Consider the following 18,358-nt stretch of genomic DNA (forward strand, 5'->3'; position numbering starts at 1 on the left):
AATTTGAGAAAGAAAAAAAATTCATCAAAAAAAATCGTTAAACATAGGCAAGCAGGTGCACGGTAACGGTTACTGGATAGTTGGACAATTAGTAGCGCTGGGGATTTTAGTTAGAGGGTTACTTGGTAAGAGCTAGTTTAAATTAGTTGGTTTGGTAGTTAATAAAAGGGAGGAAGCCTTTTATCGTAACTTCTATGACGATACAGTTTTCCCCAACCCACGCGGCTAATTCTTGCGGCTTTTAATAAAAAAACTTGCGATCTTTCAATGCGGAACACGTGCTGTAAATTTGTTTTATTGTTTGTAAATTCACCAATCAAGTTAGTTTTTCTTAATCGTCAGCTAGTGCTAACACAATTTAACAATCAGGATTAAAAATAAACCACTTGCTAGAAGATTTCATAAAATTCATTTAGTCAGGAAAACACCTTTGTTGTTTAATTAGGAATAGGTTTCTGGATGCATATACATAAGTGTTACGTTATAACACTTCTTAATTCCTCACACAAGATTGCGAATAGTTCATTTACGGCAGTTAAATTAACAAAATTCATACTGCGAACTGGCGGGGGGTTAAAATAATTTCTTCCCTTAGGCGGTTATCATGGTTATTATCATCGTTATATTGATTACATCTTCGAGGCTTGTCCTCGCAACGCTAAAGCTTGCTAACATCATCGAGGCTTGTCCTCGCAATGCTAAAGATTGACTACATCATCGCGGCTTGTCCTCACAACGCTACAGATTCATTACTTCATCGAGGCATGTCCTAGCAACGCTAGTGATTGATAACATCAACAACGCTAAAGTATACATCATCGATGTATTCCCTTGCAACAATAAAATTACATCAACGAGACGCTTTTTTCTCGCAACGATGATCGGATATTTTTGTGTTTGTTTATTATGTGTACCAGTTCGCGGTATTCTAAACTCTCAAAGTAAATTGCTTTTTTTCAATTAACCAATCACTTAGATCATGATATAATTTGACATAATATAAACTCTTTGTTTGAATCGTTGATAAAGTGTGGCAAGTATTAATCTCAAATAAATTTTGTTAACTTTGCAAATTTTCAACTTATACAATTTTTCTTTATCTCACAATTTTAGCTTCAGTAATTTTCTTTGTTGTATAATTTTAATTGAACGTAAATTGCCATGCTTTGCAGTTTTCACCTCACATAATATTTTTATTTGCACAAATTTATTTCACACCAGATCTTTTGTTTCATAAATCTTTGCTAAGTTTTGTTTGTAAATATTTTGTTGATGAATGTTTCCATCGTATAAATTATTTGATGTCCAATTTTAATCTCACATAAGAATTATTTGTTGTTTAAAAGCTCACAAGATTGTATGGCGAATTTAAATGTTGTTTATTATTTTTTTGAAACTTTAAAACTTGTTCAGTTGTTGTTAATATCAGAGTCATAGAGATTGAACATTTAAAATGGAATTGAGGTTTAATAACACTGAAAACGTGGCAGAAGCGAAGTGCGGTTCCTAGTCGAGCTGGCGAGATTCATTGCTTCACCTGCACAAGTCCGCAGATTTGGATAGATTCAGGGGCGGCCGCCGATGTTGTAATGTTCTCGGCTTCTGTCCTTAGCCTAGTGTAGACCGTAACGGCCTAGTTTCGGACGGCATGTTCGTCCTAGAGACGTGAAATGTGCTGTTTGGGTAGGCTTTGCGATAGATAGAATCACCGTCGAGGGGGGAGAACAGCCCCAACCGGTAGCCCCAAACTCCGCTTGTGCTAAAATGCCCCAGGGGTATTTTTGTTGTGCCCCTTTTAACTGCCGTAACTCTAAAATTTGACGCCACACGCCTGTAATAACTTGTGTATTTGCATTCAGTTACTTTAATTCAGATTTTGCTTTGTTTTTATTAAATTTGTGATGTTCAATATTTGCATTGATTCAAAACATAAAACGTATGGTTTTTGTACTTGTTTGGTTTTCGTATGTGCATGTCTGTCAATTCGCGAGTGTCTTTTCTTTCATATTTTTAAGGTGTTTCCTTTGAAATGTAATATGTCCGTGAATATACGATAGGGGGTTTTGGGGCTGAGGAGTGAATACTCGCAGCTTCTTTCCTCCTGAGAGGGGTGCCACTTTAGCCCCTCCAAAACAATTTTGTCTATTATTTCTTGCGCTCTCGAATCACACGCAGTGTATGCCCACTTGTATGAAAGAACGTCTTTCCGCCATGTTTAAAAAAAAACACAACATAGGTTTCCATTTTGTTAAACGATTACAGCCAAGGCCAAATTTTGAATTTTTGAATTTTTCGCGGGCCTTTCAAACTTTTTCAATGTCAGTTAAAGAAGGGAAAGTTGGGTTATCACACCATAAATGTAATCTTTATATATAAAAGGCAATGCCCCGAAAAATGGAAAGAAACATTGTTACACAATAAATCGGGTTTATTCCCTGCCATCAGCTACACGGCTAAAATAATAATCTTACGGCTAATTCTTAAATAATAAAACTTCAAGCCGGTATAACAAAATGGCACATTACGAATAAAACCTTCGGCACGGTCGTTCCCTCCTGGACGCCGATTTCCTTCAGGACGGGCTCCTCCTGGACATGGGGGCGGCAACCAACGGAAAATCGCGCGGGGACTGTACAGCGACCCGGGGGAGGAGCGCCGTGGTGGAAGACGACGTGTGTTCGACGGTTCCGACTTTTGACGGCGACGACAAAAAAAAACGATGATGGTGGTACGGTTTTTCGCTCGGGGGCGGCGAATCAAACCCGGTACGCAGACAGGCAGAAAAAAACCCAAAACGGTACTTACGGCGGTCGGTTTTCAGAGGGCTGCACTTCTAAAACTACCTACTTAAAAAACTCTTTACAAGTTTCATTGCACTTAAGAGGCGAGGGAAGTTCTGCTTAAATAACTTTGAATTAAACAGAATAATGGGTGACATAACAGTCGCTTACATCAAATTACACAGCTACATTTTGAGGTGAACAAGATTTATAAGTTCTTGCACACGAATTCATAAACTACAAGTGGAGGAGTATGTTGTTTTATAAAATTTAAATAACATTTACTATTGTAAAAGTTGGAGATGGCGTCTTATCATTGTTGGTGGGGATGAGCAGTCGTGAACGTAATCTTTCATAACGTTTTTTATTTTTTTTTTAATATGATGAACAAGACCTTTAGTTTTCCATATACTCGTAGACAGGGGTTAGACTGTTTACTTTAAAGATAAGAAATGTAGTACATGCAACATTCGGGTTGAAATTAATAAATTAAAAAAATTGTTTTGGAGAAACTCGTCAGTTTTCCATAACACAACACAACAACGCCTCCGGAGTGTTATTTTCTTCGTTCCAGGAATTCGCTGCACGTTGTTATTTAGAATGAGTTGTGTAATTTTAACAGTCAACACAAACCTACTTCTCTTTTTACTTTACTGCTTTTTGCTTCCACTGCTAAAATTAGCTATTATTACAGGGAGCATCCAGCTACGCTTCAGAAACTCTACAATTTTTAATTTATATCTATCAGTGTAGACGTAGGTAATAATTTTATATTTCATGTTTATTCTTAATTTTTACTGATATGTAAATTAGTATATCTACAAAAATTTGATACATCAAGAAAACAGAATTATAGGTACACTGACCGGAAAAAAAACCGGCTACTCTGAAATATTCCACTGTTTCCGTTACTTTCTTACATTAAATTTAATTCTATCTTTACGTTTCTCTTTTTTTTAACTAATTTGTACATCCTGTGTGAATGGTTCTTTAATAAAATAATCACTAGTACAACTTATGCTTTTTAAAATAGTTTTGCGAAATATTTCAGGGTGGCCGGTTTTTTTCCGGTGAGTATATGTTAGATTTTATAGGAAGGTATATGTTTTTATTGCGAAGTGTTTACCCATTTTATTAGAAAATTTTACGGTTTAGTTACTCACCTTTGTTTAGTTTAGTAGCTATAACGTAAAACGGCACATCATACAGTGGCTTTATATGAAGTACAACAATAAAAAAATCTAGAGAAAATAAATGGTGGTGGTGAAGTGTTGAACAGCTACCACCACTTTGTATACACTGTACTCCATAGATCTTAAGGGGATTTAGATCAAATGTGCTACAAAGTTTTAACTGCGATTTTTACTGTATGCCGTATTTAAAAACTAAAGTGAGAATATGAGTTTACTTCATTCTTTGCTGCAATCAAGTAGGCAAAACACTTGCTTATATTTGTATAGTAGGTATGTATGCATCTTATCGTTTACTGTTAAAATGGCGGTATTTTTTATTATATTAAAATAAGGATTTATGCGTTCTATGTGGGACATTTATAAATAATTTATTACAAATACATGGCATCCAATACTATTTAGTAACATTTACACCAAAAACATTTGCAACTCACATTATTTACAATCAGTCCATTAAAACATAACACCTAATGTTTATAAATTAAGAACATGATATGTTAGAAGAAATCATCTATACATTTAGAAGAAAGCTAAATTCAGCGGTCGCAGAAAAATTGTAATATTAAGAAATTTCTACTAGGATTTAAAAGGAACAAAGTTTCCTGTTAAATTCTACTTTCGTTTTCAAGAGTAAATGTATAAATTCTACACAATTAGATGAAATAAAAAAGCTACATTTCAAAGTAACAAAATACAACTACTTATGGTTACGCAAGTATTCCTTATCATATACAATGCTTAAGTATTCTTAATTATTAAACTGTCTGACATGACACGGAATTATCGATGTTTGCCAATGGATGGGACGGTCGTAGACCAATCACAAAATTTTTCAGTAGATGAGGTTTAGTAGAGTGTGATAATCGTCCTCGTTCAATATCTCGTCGTTACTGAAACCAAATTCCATTTAAGAGGAGTTTTTATAGCATCATGTGTATTCACTGATCCGAAAACGTTGGCGATTTATTAGTTATTACTAAATTACCTGTTATCTACATCTCTTCGTTTTCTTTGGACAAACAGTTCGCTAGTTGCTTCAATGCACAGAAGGATGAGTTTCTTGTCACAGCTATAGTGGCTCTGTTCCAGCAGTTTTGAACCTTTGAGTGAACCAGCCAGACCCACTTTGTCGCGTGACGCCGAGTGCCAAGCATCACATGATGTATCCAAAGCCCTTTCACCATTCACCAGAGCTCCATGCCATACCGCTTTGTGAGGCCAAGAAAGATCAGTTAATACATTCTTCCCATTAAAAGAGTAAATGCGTGGCGGATGCGGGAAAGGAGATCCGTCTCCTTTGAACATTTCAGACCAGGAGTTGAAAAGTACTTCACCTCTGAGATTAGATACAGGCAGCTTGCGATCTGCCAGTCTAACAATGGAATCGACGTTTTGAACGCGCGAGGACAGAAAAGCTCTAAAGGTTCCACGCAAACCCGAACGTCGAGCTTCTCGATAACATGAATAATCTGCTCCACGTACTCCGTGAACGTCTCCGGTGTATGCTTCGTTTAATGCGGCCATACGTAGCTAGAAATAACAGCGGTGCGTCAATGATTTGTGTATTTTCTAGTTGGTAAAAAATTTAAGTGGTCGATTAGTGTTGTTTTATTTGATATTAAAATAAATTTCGAATTTTTCCCACCTCTATTTTGTGTATTTTGCAATTAAGATTTATTCTATATTTTTTTGGTCAAGTTAGGTGCAAGAAATGAAATGATTTATGGCTGAGATATTAACAGAAAACTTCCAAGTGTTCTTCATTTTATTTTAAATTTGAGAAAAAACCCTCTTCTGTACATCCTAAAATACAGTGCCTTTTTAACGCTGGCCATAGGGATTTACGTGCTAAAATTTTAGTCTTCTAGCAGGGATTTTCAAGTGAAATTTCACAGAAAATTAGATTAGTATTTTATAAATCAGTTTCAGTTCATTTTGTCGTACAGAACAAAATACGTACGAAATTATAACAAAAATAAATGTATTAAATTCCCCACAAATTCACACTCGGTCATGGCCTCTTGGGCAAGCGATACGTAAGGAATTTAATGTACTTTTTGCTACTCGAGGTAAGCTAAATTTTATTATAACTCTGTAATTATTTTGTTCTGTAGAATAAAATGAACTGAAACTGATTTAAAAAATACTAATCTAATATTCTGCCAAATTTCATTTGAAAATTCTTACTATAAAATTCATTTAGCACCTAAATCCCTACGGCCACCGTTAAAAAAGACACTGTATAAGTATATTAAAAGAATATTTGTTAAACATAAACACTATCTTATCCTATCATATAATTTTTCTTTAGTTTTTAAGCGCAAATTAAAGAGGTATTGTAAAAGAGTCATTTTGATGAATGTTTGATTTAATGTTTTTTCGACATTTCAAAATTTCACAGCTTGTAGGGTTATATCCTGTATCTACAAAAATGTCGGTCCCTTTATCTATATCGAATGAAATCTTATTTTTACAAAAAAGTACGACCGTAATAGCTCCACAACTATTTAATTTTGATAAATATTATAAATGTTTTTAAATAATGTGCTTTTGTCACTAGTTGCGAGGTTGAGAGATCATTTTCAGAATTGAATGCTTAATATTTTAATCTTTAATGGACACCTGTTTATTACACAAAAAAAAATGTCATTATAGGTTGTTATAACAAGTATAAGTCTAGGTATAATTAGCTATTTACATCTATTTTAGTATAAAACAATTCATTCTTTTTCAGAAACCTCTTTAGTTTTGTGATAAGTATGTAACAATTTTTGGTAGTTGCACTGAGTATTATAGCTCTCACGTGATGTTCTGCTCTTTAACGGTAACGGATACTAAGATAGTGAGATTCCAAGACACATACTTGTAGTAAGTAATAGAAGAGAACAGGAAAACAACTTCTGTGTGTGGTACGGTTCCTTTAACGAAGATCGTCCTCCCATTCCGCGTCTGTCGTACCTGCCCGTAGGACTGCTCAGGTCATGCTATTAGACGGATAATGTCCGAAATAACTGGATTGATTGTAACATACGTCTTTATCTTTTGTTTGATAATACCTACATTATATTGTTATATTGTTAATTTTAACCTTATGCATTCGAGTTGTTGTAAATTACAATTAAATAGAGGTTACGCCCGATTGGTAGGTAGTTGTAATGATCCGATCACGATTAAAACGGCGAGGCGTATAAACACGACTTCAGTTCAGACAGCCAGTTCGATTGATTTTGAGAATTTTATTTTTTCTGATAACCCTTGCAAGTTAAAGTAAAATATGTACGTAATGTTACAGTAAATGTAAAGACGCCTGCTAAGCGTTTGTTTGAGTTTTTCCATTACAAAATTTTGTGATTTTTTTTTGAGTCACCTTGTATAAGTAATTCTAAAAACTATGAATGCATTGATTTTTTTTCCAAAGATAGAGTCTAATATTTTACGTAATCAAATTGTTGGTGGGGATGATTAGCTAAATTTGGGTAGCGTTTTACTAGCTACATGATATTCCAAATACACGTACAAAATTTGACAATCGGTCCAGTAGTTCGGAAATTACCTATCTGTCTAATAAAAATCGACACAGGCAGACAGACTGACGAACAGTCAGACGACAGACAGATCGAAATGGGAGACCTTTTTTGGTACTCTTGAAACGGCGAGAAAACATGAAACTGGAAAGTCCCCTGATGGACTCGATTACTATACTTCCTTAGTTTGGGCTCTAGAAGTAAAGATTACTGTTATTCTTATCTTCTTATCATATCGAGACATTTCCTTCGTTTCTACTTTTTGAATATTTTGACTTCCTACGCATATGCGAAGGAAGTATATTGATTCAAACAAAATAAAAGTACGGAGTTGGCCGATGGATTTGTGTTTGCGAGCATTTATTCAAAAAATGGCATTTACATTGGAGCTTGCAGCAGAAAGCGTTTATGATTGGGCTGTATTTTAGAAATGGACAGAAATTAAACGGTGTGTCGGAGTACTCGATTCAAGCGGCTTGTTATGAATTCCGAGAAAATTTTTCCAATAACATTCTCGATTAAGCTCATTGTTATAACGCATTACAACGACGTGTGATAAAGTTCCGAGAAACCTCGCCTTTACAAAGAAAGGAGGGAAATGGGGGTTGGAAACGTTAGACAGGTAATGGAATAAGCCTCTACAACATCTATATGACATGCAAGTTCAGCAAATGGAATTATCGTTAGGACTTGCTGAGCAAAATTGCGAAAAGATTTAGCAGTGTTTCCTTATCGAGTAACATATGTGCACAAATTACATGAAGCCGATTCTCCAGCTAGGGTTGACTATTATTGTCAGTGGTTTTTGGACACATTTGCTTACCGTTTGTTGGGAAAAACTTTTTTACAGATGAAGCATGATTTCATTTGAATAGCTGCCTTACTTCTAAAAATATGAGAATATGGAGAACCGAAAATCCATATACTCTCGTACATTTTCATAACACTGCTGTTTGGATTGTATTAGTCGGAGACGAATAGGTTCATGACAATAATACTAATGTTATTAACTGGTTTATTCAATATAATGCTCTTTGAGGTAGCCTACGCGCTGCTAGATATCAACACGAAATTTTGGCAGGTTTTATTACCGTGATAATGAATTGGAAGTAGGTTATTTTCAACAAGATGGGCCTACAGCGCATTCGGCTAGAACCACACTAGCAATGTTACGGGATTTTTTTGACAACCGGATCATTAGTCGAAATACAGAGAATGTTTATTTGTCTTCCGAGATTTTACGTGATTTTATTTTGTCTTTTTTGTAGCCCTAAAGAATAGTATTTATCGACCACCTGTCAACAATTGGAGGGGGATTAAGGTTGAAGATAATAAAAAAATAATAATAACGATATGAACAATAATGCAGAGATGTTGAGGTATGTGACCGATAGAGTTAAACAAAGAGCTCATTTTATGCCTTGACAAAATGGGCAATATTTTAAGTATTTATTGTAATTTTTATTTACCTATTTACAATTAATCTTGTCCTAATTTCCCTTGTTAACTTCACACTTATTTTATTAAAAATCTACTTTTTCGACATCTATCAGTGTGGTTTAATGACCGACATGCTAAATCCTTTCTAAGGATGACTCAGTTACAAATTATATTGCTCGCCCGATATTATACAGGTAATTTTTAAGACACAAGTTATTAAAACGGTTTAAAAAAAAAATCATTGTAGCGTGTCAATCTCTGTTTCATCATCAAGTTATTTTCTCTGAAGCTATTTTATTCGGGATGTATTACCTCGGGTTATTTTGACGGCGTTTCAATAAAAACAAGGCAATATGGTACATATTTAGTTTTTTTTTCAGACCTTCGAAAATTTTCAAATATCTTATGATGTATGAAGTTTATAGCGGCGTAACAAACTTCAGGTATATCATTTTTCCTCTGGCATAACATACACTATTGAAGGTTCAGACATAAGAGTGTTTACAATTTTCCCCCCGTTTCTTTTGGACTTGTCATTTAGACATTTTATGTAATTATTTGGAATCATGGGCTTAAAGATTTGGTTAATATACTACAATGTAGTCACAAATAACCATATAAATGCGACAAAATGAAAAATGAAACATATTTTTTGTGACTAAAATTTTACTGCATAGGTGTTTAAGAATATATAAAGTTTTTCATCATTGTTACAGAAGCAACCATTGTAACATAAGAATTTGGCGCATGGGATGTGTACGATTTATCATTAACAGGTTTTAGAAATTAAATTAAAAATATCCCTTCCAAAAACATATTTTATAACATACATGATTTTCAGGATACGGTATAGATCTCTCATTACTTTACTTTCATAAGATGACACGTATTTAAGCCTATTATGCTCATGTTATTAATGTTTTGTTTCTTTGTATATTTTGTTTTCTGATGAAAGTAAATAAATGCAGTAAGTATATTAGCGCATTATCAATTATTACTATTTTAAAAAATAAATTTAAATAAATTAAATAAATAATAATTATTGTGTAATGTATATCTCTTATTTCCGAATATGTATTTATCTAAAAAGTATCCAATTTATGAAATTGATTTCAACTTTCAGTCTAACTGAATACGGTTTAATTAGGCAGAACAACTGGAGCTTTAATTCAAGAGTTTTGTTTACGAAATTTATGAGGCTGGGAGGTACCCTATTTGGAAAACCTTTTCAGATAGAATTGGCAGGTTGTAATAAGATAGTGATCGTTGCCCATAAAACAACAAAAGGTATCGAACATCTCTATACGAATGTGAGCAATCCAATTTTGTGATATCCCTGGCTTATTAAAAATCACTAAGGATTACTGAGTTGTCTCGCGTTAAATCATTGGACAAATAAATTGCGCTTTTCATCAGACTCACGCTCTAAATTAATTGGTTTCCTCTTAAAATAAAATGTTATTTATTTTACTTACCGATTGTGACGCATATTTTGAGTAGGTGCGCGTCACAATCGATAAGTAAATATTTAGTAACATTACTAGTTACTTGTAAAGTTACCCAAAACGCCTTTTCATAATACTCGTATATACCTTTAACACTGAATTCCCAAATAAATAGTTAATAGTAGACGAGTACATTTTTAATTATCTTGCTTTGTGAAGTATTACGTTTGTAGTAGAACAGTCGTTACACCTGTGCAATTACTTTAGTATAGTAAATGAGAAAGAAATTTGTTTTTAAAATTTTTGTTCTTATTTATTTCTCCACGTCTAGCTTGATTACATAGGTACTACATTTTTTGTTATGCTTATTAGGGGAAAATCTTAAACTTAAATTCGTTTACATAGTAATTACCTAGATATAATACAAAATTTTGTTTTTTTTTACAGTGGGTAATGTTGAATCCTAATACTAACAATGAATGAATTAAAATGGAATATTTTGCAAGAAAAATTGGTCTATGTGACTTTTGGACGCAGTTTCCAAGCAGTCGTTCTTGGAAAAATCGGACAGATATGGACCAACCAATTTTATTTTTCAACATTACATATTGTTCTTTTTGGTTAGCAGACAACCATAAACGGTGTATGTACATTACGTACTGTTATAGAGATGATAATATATTACTAAGATTATTATTGAAAAATAATAATAATAATAATTTGGGTTTAATTTTCTGACCTGTCTCGCAAATTTAAGTTATCTATAATAATATTTAAGTTCAAAAAGGATTGAGTTTGTTATTACGACCTTTGCAAAACTTTATTACAACCTTATTATTGTTCCCTCACATCCCCCGAGAAATAAAGTTGCTAACGCAGGTAAATTATTTTAATGTAAAAATGACGGTAGAAAAAATACTTATTTGTTTCGCTTATTCCATGTATTTCACAGCTCATTGAAGTTAGGTATATTATAAAATATTTAAACGAGTCGGTAACTGTTATTTACTAAAATTATCGGAAATAAAAAAGTTTTTTCTATTAAAAAAACAAACAGTTGAGCAATGATAAAATTAGTAAAAGGACAAATTTGGTACCTACATAATAGCAAGAAAATGAGAAGAAGCCAGTTAAAGTGTGTTTTTATACAGAATGCTTGAGCTTGTTATAATGGAAAAGTTGTTGCAGACGAGGGTCTTTATTTCACAACAGTAGGTTATAATGCTGAACGTGGCAAGTTGTTGCTTCGCTATTGATTTTTCAAGAATATATATTTTTCAAGTATATAGTATGTATACACTTAGATAGCATTGAACGAATGCAGCATTCAAGATCCTTATACTCCTAATTACTTACTGATTGAGGTCACGTGGAGTGTATTATTTAGTTTCAACTTACCATTTTCGGATACCACTGAAACAAAAAAATATAAGTTAGTTATTGGAAAAAACTGAGATACATGATATATGTAAAATAGCCGTTACATTTTTCAATGAACAGTTTTCAGGTGACATATGTTACTAAGAAAACTATAACTAAAGATCGCATTTTAATTCTTATCTGTAAATTTTTCTTTTCTTATAGGGTTTACTTTGTGAAAAATAAAAAAAAAAACTGTTACTGTAGCCAAGTCTTAGCCTGTTAAAAATTTATAAATCGGTCAAAATTTTCTTGTGACTTAGAACACTTGGTGAACTTTGTCGCTTTTTATTGGAACTTCAACAAAAAAATTGGTTTAAGCTAATTTGATAACTCCAGTCAGTTAAAATGACGTATGTGAGTATGTTTCAAGTGAGTTGTTCTGTTACAAAGTTTTGCGATGACGTTATCACAAAATTTTGTAATGGAAAAGCTCGCTTGAAACAAATGCATAGCATGCTTCTTTACATTTACTTTAACATTACATATATCTCTTTATTTAAATTATATCATATATATGTGTTATAATTGTTACATATTGTACTTCAGAGCCGAGCGAAGTTCAGTTCAAATAATCTTAGACCAATTTTTACTGTTATAGTATATAACTGCAATTGTATAACTTAATGATAAAAGAGTAATAACTATACCAATGTCGAAATGTTTGCAGATCGCCAGGTTGCAATCTCAATTTCAAAATTCATTAGGTTAAATTTTAAAGTTAATATGAAGTATAATTATTATTTTAAACCAAGGAAAGATCACACGAAAGGAGAAATAAAACTTCTGAAATTTGTATTATTACATTTTCGAAATTTTGGAAGTTAATTGCAACCTTGAGATATATAAATGTTCCCTACAGAATTTCTTTTTACAACATAATTTTACAAGAAGCAGAATTCTGCCACTAACAATAAGTGCTTCACGTTTTATTACTTCCCGAGCGTGGCAGATAACCTCCGACTGATTGTAAGTATTTTATATGGAGGTATATTAGGAACATCTTCTAGATGGTAACGCACTAGACAAAATTTGTTCGATCATCCCCATTATTTTTTACCGTAGACATCCAGATTCGAAAACATCACAATTTTACAATAACATTTTGAATGCTCTGAAATCTTGCAAACGTTTGAAGTTAATCATAAAAATTTATCTGTTTATCCCCTCAACAAATTTGACGTCATCTTAAAATTTTGCTGAATAAATTCTATCTAATTGTACAAAATATTACGAGTCTAACCTGTGGTTTACCAGTGCATTCATATTTTCAGAATACAAAATTTTGTTGTGAAAGACTCACTTGAAACATAAGCAATAGCATGCTTCTTTACCTTTATCACACACATCATAAATGATAAAATAAATAAAATGCGCACAATCAAATTTTATAATTTATCTAGGAAGCTGAATTTGTTTGATCATACTTCAAGGGCGAGGGAACTTCTGTCTAAATAGTTTTATATCATTTTTTTTTTCGTAAAATACACCACATATAAACGCACAACGATAAGCTCTACTGCTGTTTTCAAAAATTACATTTGAATCGAGACTATATTGATCAGTAGAAACTGTTAGGGAATGGATAAAGTTTAATCAGCACATGCCAGTTTTAATAAACTAAATAATGATTCGAATTTGCAAAGTCGAAGGGGCAACGGAAACAAGTTAATTTGTAACATGAAACTTTGTTTTGGATGCACAGCTGTTTAGAAATTTTATAGAAGATTTTTGGTATAAAATAACAATTGGGTTTTGTGTTTTTGGTTCCTCTTTAAAAATTAATCGACCGTTGAATTTCATGATTATAAATAGTTTTAATTGATTGCTTGCCAAGCGATATTTATAGTTAGGAAATTTGTTCGACTAGCAATAAACTAGCGAATCAAATAGTTTAAAATTTCAGGTAGTGCTTTAAAATTATTATGCGAAGAAAGAATAGACTTCAACTGTACCTAGTTGTCTTTCCTTTCAATAAATGGTCTACTCGAACACAATTCGTGATATAGTTTTTCTTCGTAAAATTTAGTGATTGTTATATTTGGGCTTTTTGCTTAGGTAATTTAGCTCCTGATATTGAGAATTACAAAATTAATGTGTGATTCGATTTATTACTGATTGCCGAAGAAAAGACTAATTTGATTTTACTCAAATTCCGGGCACAGATATTCATTTCGTTCAGCAATAGGGAGAGAAGTTACATGCCAATAAGTTTGCAGCTTTTTGTTTGGTTCAGTTTTAACAGTTTTTTGTCGTACAATAATAATTGATGTACACATTTTGTAGTTAAGTGTAATTTGTTTTAATTATGTACACTGAAAAAATATGTGAACATTTTTAAAAATGTTCTCTTAAATACCTATGACTGTTATATCAGGTAGAGAAAGATTTGGCAACTTGAAAGAAAATAGGTACGTGTTCATCTGGTACTGATCACTTTCAACCATATAGCGTTTAATGTACTTTTGCATAAATCGGCTTTTGTTCGAAGGATTTTATGAAGATGTAAATAATAAGATGTTAAGTTATGTCTTTTATAGTCCTAAAAAGTTTTGCTAGGGTGGTGAAATGGAAGTCAATTTATACACAAAAATTTACTTAGTATACAAATGTGGAGTGTCATAATTTTTTGTTTTGGTATAAACTTACTGAGTAAATGTATTATTTACCTCCGTCTAACGAACTATTAGATGCCTCGGTGATATTTTCTTAATACGATCAGTTTTAACATGGGAGCAGGTAGTTTGCACTAAATTTATTTTTTGTAAAGTACGATTTGTTTACTTATTGCTATCATCAATTGTTGAAAAGGCCAAATATGGTAATGAACTACGCACCTTGGAGATGAGTGTAGCGCAATAAAAAAAATGGGGAATAGCTCATAATAAGATTTATTGCACTGCGTAAAGTTCACGTAGGAACGTGAACTTTACACAGTTTACAAGTTAGGAAACTTGTAGCAATGTCTAGAAAAAATTATTTGAACTTTAATGTAAATTGTTATACACGCCACTGGTAGTGATGTTTTTTTAACTACCATAACTACTATTCAGTGAATGGCACAGAACGACTAGGATTAAGAATAAAAAAAGCGGCGCATTGATAAGCAACGTGTAAAAACACGATAAGGGCCAGTCATATATCAGTTGGTTGTAGGTGTGCTCGGTTAATGTCTTTGACAATGGTGAATTTTTACAATTCAGAGCGTCTCGACATGGTTATGCTTTATAGTCTAATCATCCCCATCAATAATGTGATGATGTCACTTCAAAATTGTACAGAATAAATGAGCTTTAAATTGTATAAAATAACATAGTCCAACACATATACTTTATGACGTGGTGTTGAGTTTTTACCTGAAACGTCCAGATGTTGGAAAAAAAATCAAAATTATAAAACATTTTGCAATTTAATTTTGAATCTGCAAAATCGAATGTTTTGAAATCTTGCAGATGTTTTAAAGTTATGATAGGCATGATAAATTTTTAATCAAAATATATTTGCTTATCCCCTCCAAAAAATTGATGACGTTAGCTCAAAATTTTGCCGAATAAATCCTATCTAAAATATCCGAAATATGATGAATCTATACCTGTGGTTTCATTTCATTTCATTTTTGGATTTCCTTATACAGGGTGTCTCAAAAAAATTAATGACTCAATCAATTTATTTTCTTGATTAAATCAAGAATTGCGAAACTGAATACTTTGAAATCTTGCAGACATTTTGAAGATATTGTAAGCATGGTAACTTTTTAATCAAAATGTATCTGTTTATCAACCCTAACAAATTGATAACCTCGTCTCAAAGTTTTGTCGAATAAATTCTATCTAAAACGTGCAAAATATGATCAGTCTATACTTATAATTTATCATTGCATTCATATTTTTTAGATTTGTTTATACATGGTGACTCAAAAAATTAATGAATCAGTCAATTTATTTTATTAAATAAATTAAGAATTGCGAAACTGAATGCTTTGAAATTTTGCAGACGTTTTAAAGTTTTATTGCATTAATATTTTTTAGATTTGCTTAAACATATTAATGACTGAATACTTCAGCAGCGAGGGAAGTTCTGTCGAAATAACTTACGACCAATTTTTTTTAAACAATGTGAGATGTTACATATTAGATTATAATTTTGTAATGCACATGTATCAACGTCTTTATCCAGATAAAAAATGCACACGAATTACAATAAAAAAAAATGTTGTTAAAACATACATTTCATTAGAATAGAACCCTGACAAAATTTATTTATTCAGCCCCTTCAGAAAGTTATTGAGATATAAAAAGTTACTCCTATTAAATAAATATTTACTTAAATATGATGAGATGCAATGCTGTTTTGCTTGTGTTAATAAATTTTTAATTTTAAAATTACTTGAATAGGGTGTCTCAAAAATATTAATGATTTAAATGTTTTATTTTTCTGCTAAGAAAAACATTTTATTTAATTTCACTCAAATTCTGGGAACAACAGTAACTGTTATTAGTTATTAGCATTCTTGGTCGTATTTTTGTATTAATTTTATATTTTGCCTTTTTTTTTAAATATACATAGCCATTTTCCCACAAGAAGTACCTTAAAACATGGTTAAAATGGTACATTTTTGCAAGGAAATATGGATTTTGTAATTATGAGGCGGAGTATTCTTTGAATAATACGATACTCAAAAACATGTCTTACATGGTAATTTTTTGTATAGAAATAATAAGGATTTTGCAATTAAATTCCGCTCCATATTTCCTTAGGGGGAGATTCTCGAAACTCGATAAGGCCTTGCAAGGATCTGCAAATTCAAAACCATAGCAACATGTATTGTTGTTGCATTGTATTTGCAGTTTCGATAGCGATTTGCAACTTATCGGAGTTTCCAGAATCTCCCCCTTATTAATTATTATTAAAATGAGGATTAATCGGGTATTTAGGACAGTAATAATGCAAGTTTTATTGCCTATTTATTTATTTATTTATTTATTTATTGTTAAACGACGTTTAATACAATGCATTATTACTGATCTAAATACCCCATTAAACCTAGATCAATAAAATAAAATTCTTTTTGGAACCAAAATCAATAAGTTTATTTAATGGAAAACTGATAATGTTAACAGAAAATTGTATAAAAACATTTCACTCGAAGTATTATGTAGCATAACATACGTTTTTGCTTGTGGTTTAATAACAGTATACCCCTATTTTAATCATTACAGATAGGGGTTATGCTAAAAAAAGTTTATTTATATATAATAATACGAATAAGCGCTTTACTTGTTTCCTATGCAAAGGAAATTTATCATCATATTAACAGTGTAATAAGAATTTTGATGAAAGTTTATTATACAATTAAATTAGTAATTTATTTTCACTTTTATATTTATGTAAGTGTAAAAATTAAAGTATAAGCCACTGCGGCAGAACCCAAGATTAATCTTGAAAAAAATATGTAGTTAGATAAGATTAACATTCTCCACATAAAATATGAGGGTAATTCGTTGTTTATCTTCCTTCTTTAGCGAAACTGTCTGTTTTCCAGCGATAAAATGGTTAATAAAATTCTTGGCGGGTTTATAAACAATTTTAGTGTAAAAATGGGGTATCTCGTGGAGACTATTAACATACAAATGAATAATTATAAAACAGAATAAATATATAATTATTACAAAACTTGAATATTACTTAATGGTAATTTTAACTATGATTACTTTAATTTAAATTACAAGTGTTTTGTTTACGTTATTTTTTTTTACTGTGATACACACTCAGTTGATTTGTATGATGTAAATGGACGTAACATTAAAGAATTAAGGTGGTAACTTGTATAGCTATTTTAGTTTTAATTTAGTAGCATACTCTATAACGCTGAGAAAAACTTAGATATCGCTTGTCACAGGTTTTGTTTTACAGATTATATTTCGCTTTAGATAAAACAATGATATGCGATAAAAGCTCAGATTACTGACGAGTTGTGTGGTAACAAAAATATAGGCGCAAATGTTTAGTGGCTATTTGTTTCGCTCTGTGCTCCGCCCTCATATATCTCAATTTTTCATAACAGATGAACATGTGTTGTTTAAAAAACCCTGATATGATTATCACTTGACGCCGTTATAAGAAAATCCAAGAAAAACATTTAATATCGATTTTTGCTAGTGCCACGAGTAACAGTTGTGTTATTCATATTGTTTCTGATATTATGCACTTGGAACGAGGGTACAATACTCTAAAAATATTCAAAAAATTATAAAAACAACAATATATAGAAGATAATAGTTTTTTAATAGTTAAAAAATCTTGTAAAATATATATGATTTAGAAAAATTTTAAATGCTTTGTTTTTCACTGATGTAAAGAACCATACTAAATTAAACAGATATGTGTGACTGGTATTGTATGAGCATAACAAGTTTGGAGTTGGGTTATCATCGGATGCCATCATTCTATGCTATTATCCTATTAAATTTGACTTTTATAACATGTGGATATCTTTACTAATAATCGAAATGTCCTCCGGAAAATAATATGATACATTCGGCATATCTTTACATATT

The 18,358-nt window shown here is 31.8% G+C and overlaps 1 protein-coding gene across 6 annotated transcripts in view; it reads right to left on the reverse strand.

The window, feature by feature from the left end:
• Positions 1-4,333: 4,333 nt before the first annotated feature.
• The window catches only part of Mp (Multiplexin), a 250,562-nt gene continuing 236,537 nt past the window's right edge, over positions 4,334-18,358 (reverse strand). For 4 of the 6 annotated variants that reach the window (XM_064064824.1, XM_064064822.1, XM_064064821.1 and 1 more), the window contains 3 exons: positions 11,781-11,795; positions 4,959-5,503; positions 4,334-4,863 (listed from right to left, as the gene is read on the reverse strand). In XM_064064824.1, the coding sequence (XP_063920894.1) occupies positions 4,806-4,863; positions 4,959-5,503; positions 11,781-11,795 (618 nt within the window). In that variant the 3' untranslated portion in view covers positions 4,334-4,805. The remainder of the gene's footprint in view (positions 4,864-4,958; positions 5,504-11,780; positions 11,796-18,358) is intronic. The other 2 variants (XM_064064823.1, XM_064064825.1) reach the window with 1 other exon arrangement.

Source organism: Zophobas morio, unplaced genomic scaffold (assembly GCF_036711695.1).
Source record: "Zophobas morio isolate AGI-343-1 ecotype UQ-CSIRO unplaced genomic scaffold, CSIRO_AGI_Zmor_V1 ptg000024l, whole genome shotgun sequence".
NCBI lineage: Eukaryota > Metazoa > Arthropoda > Insecta > Coleoptera > Tenebrionidae > Zophobas > Zophobas morio.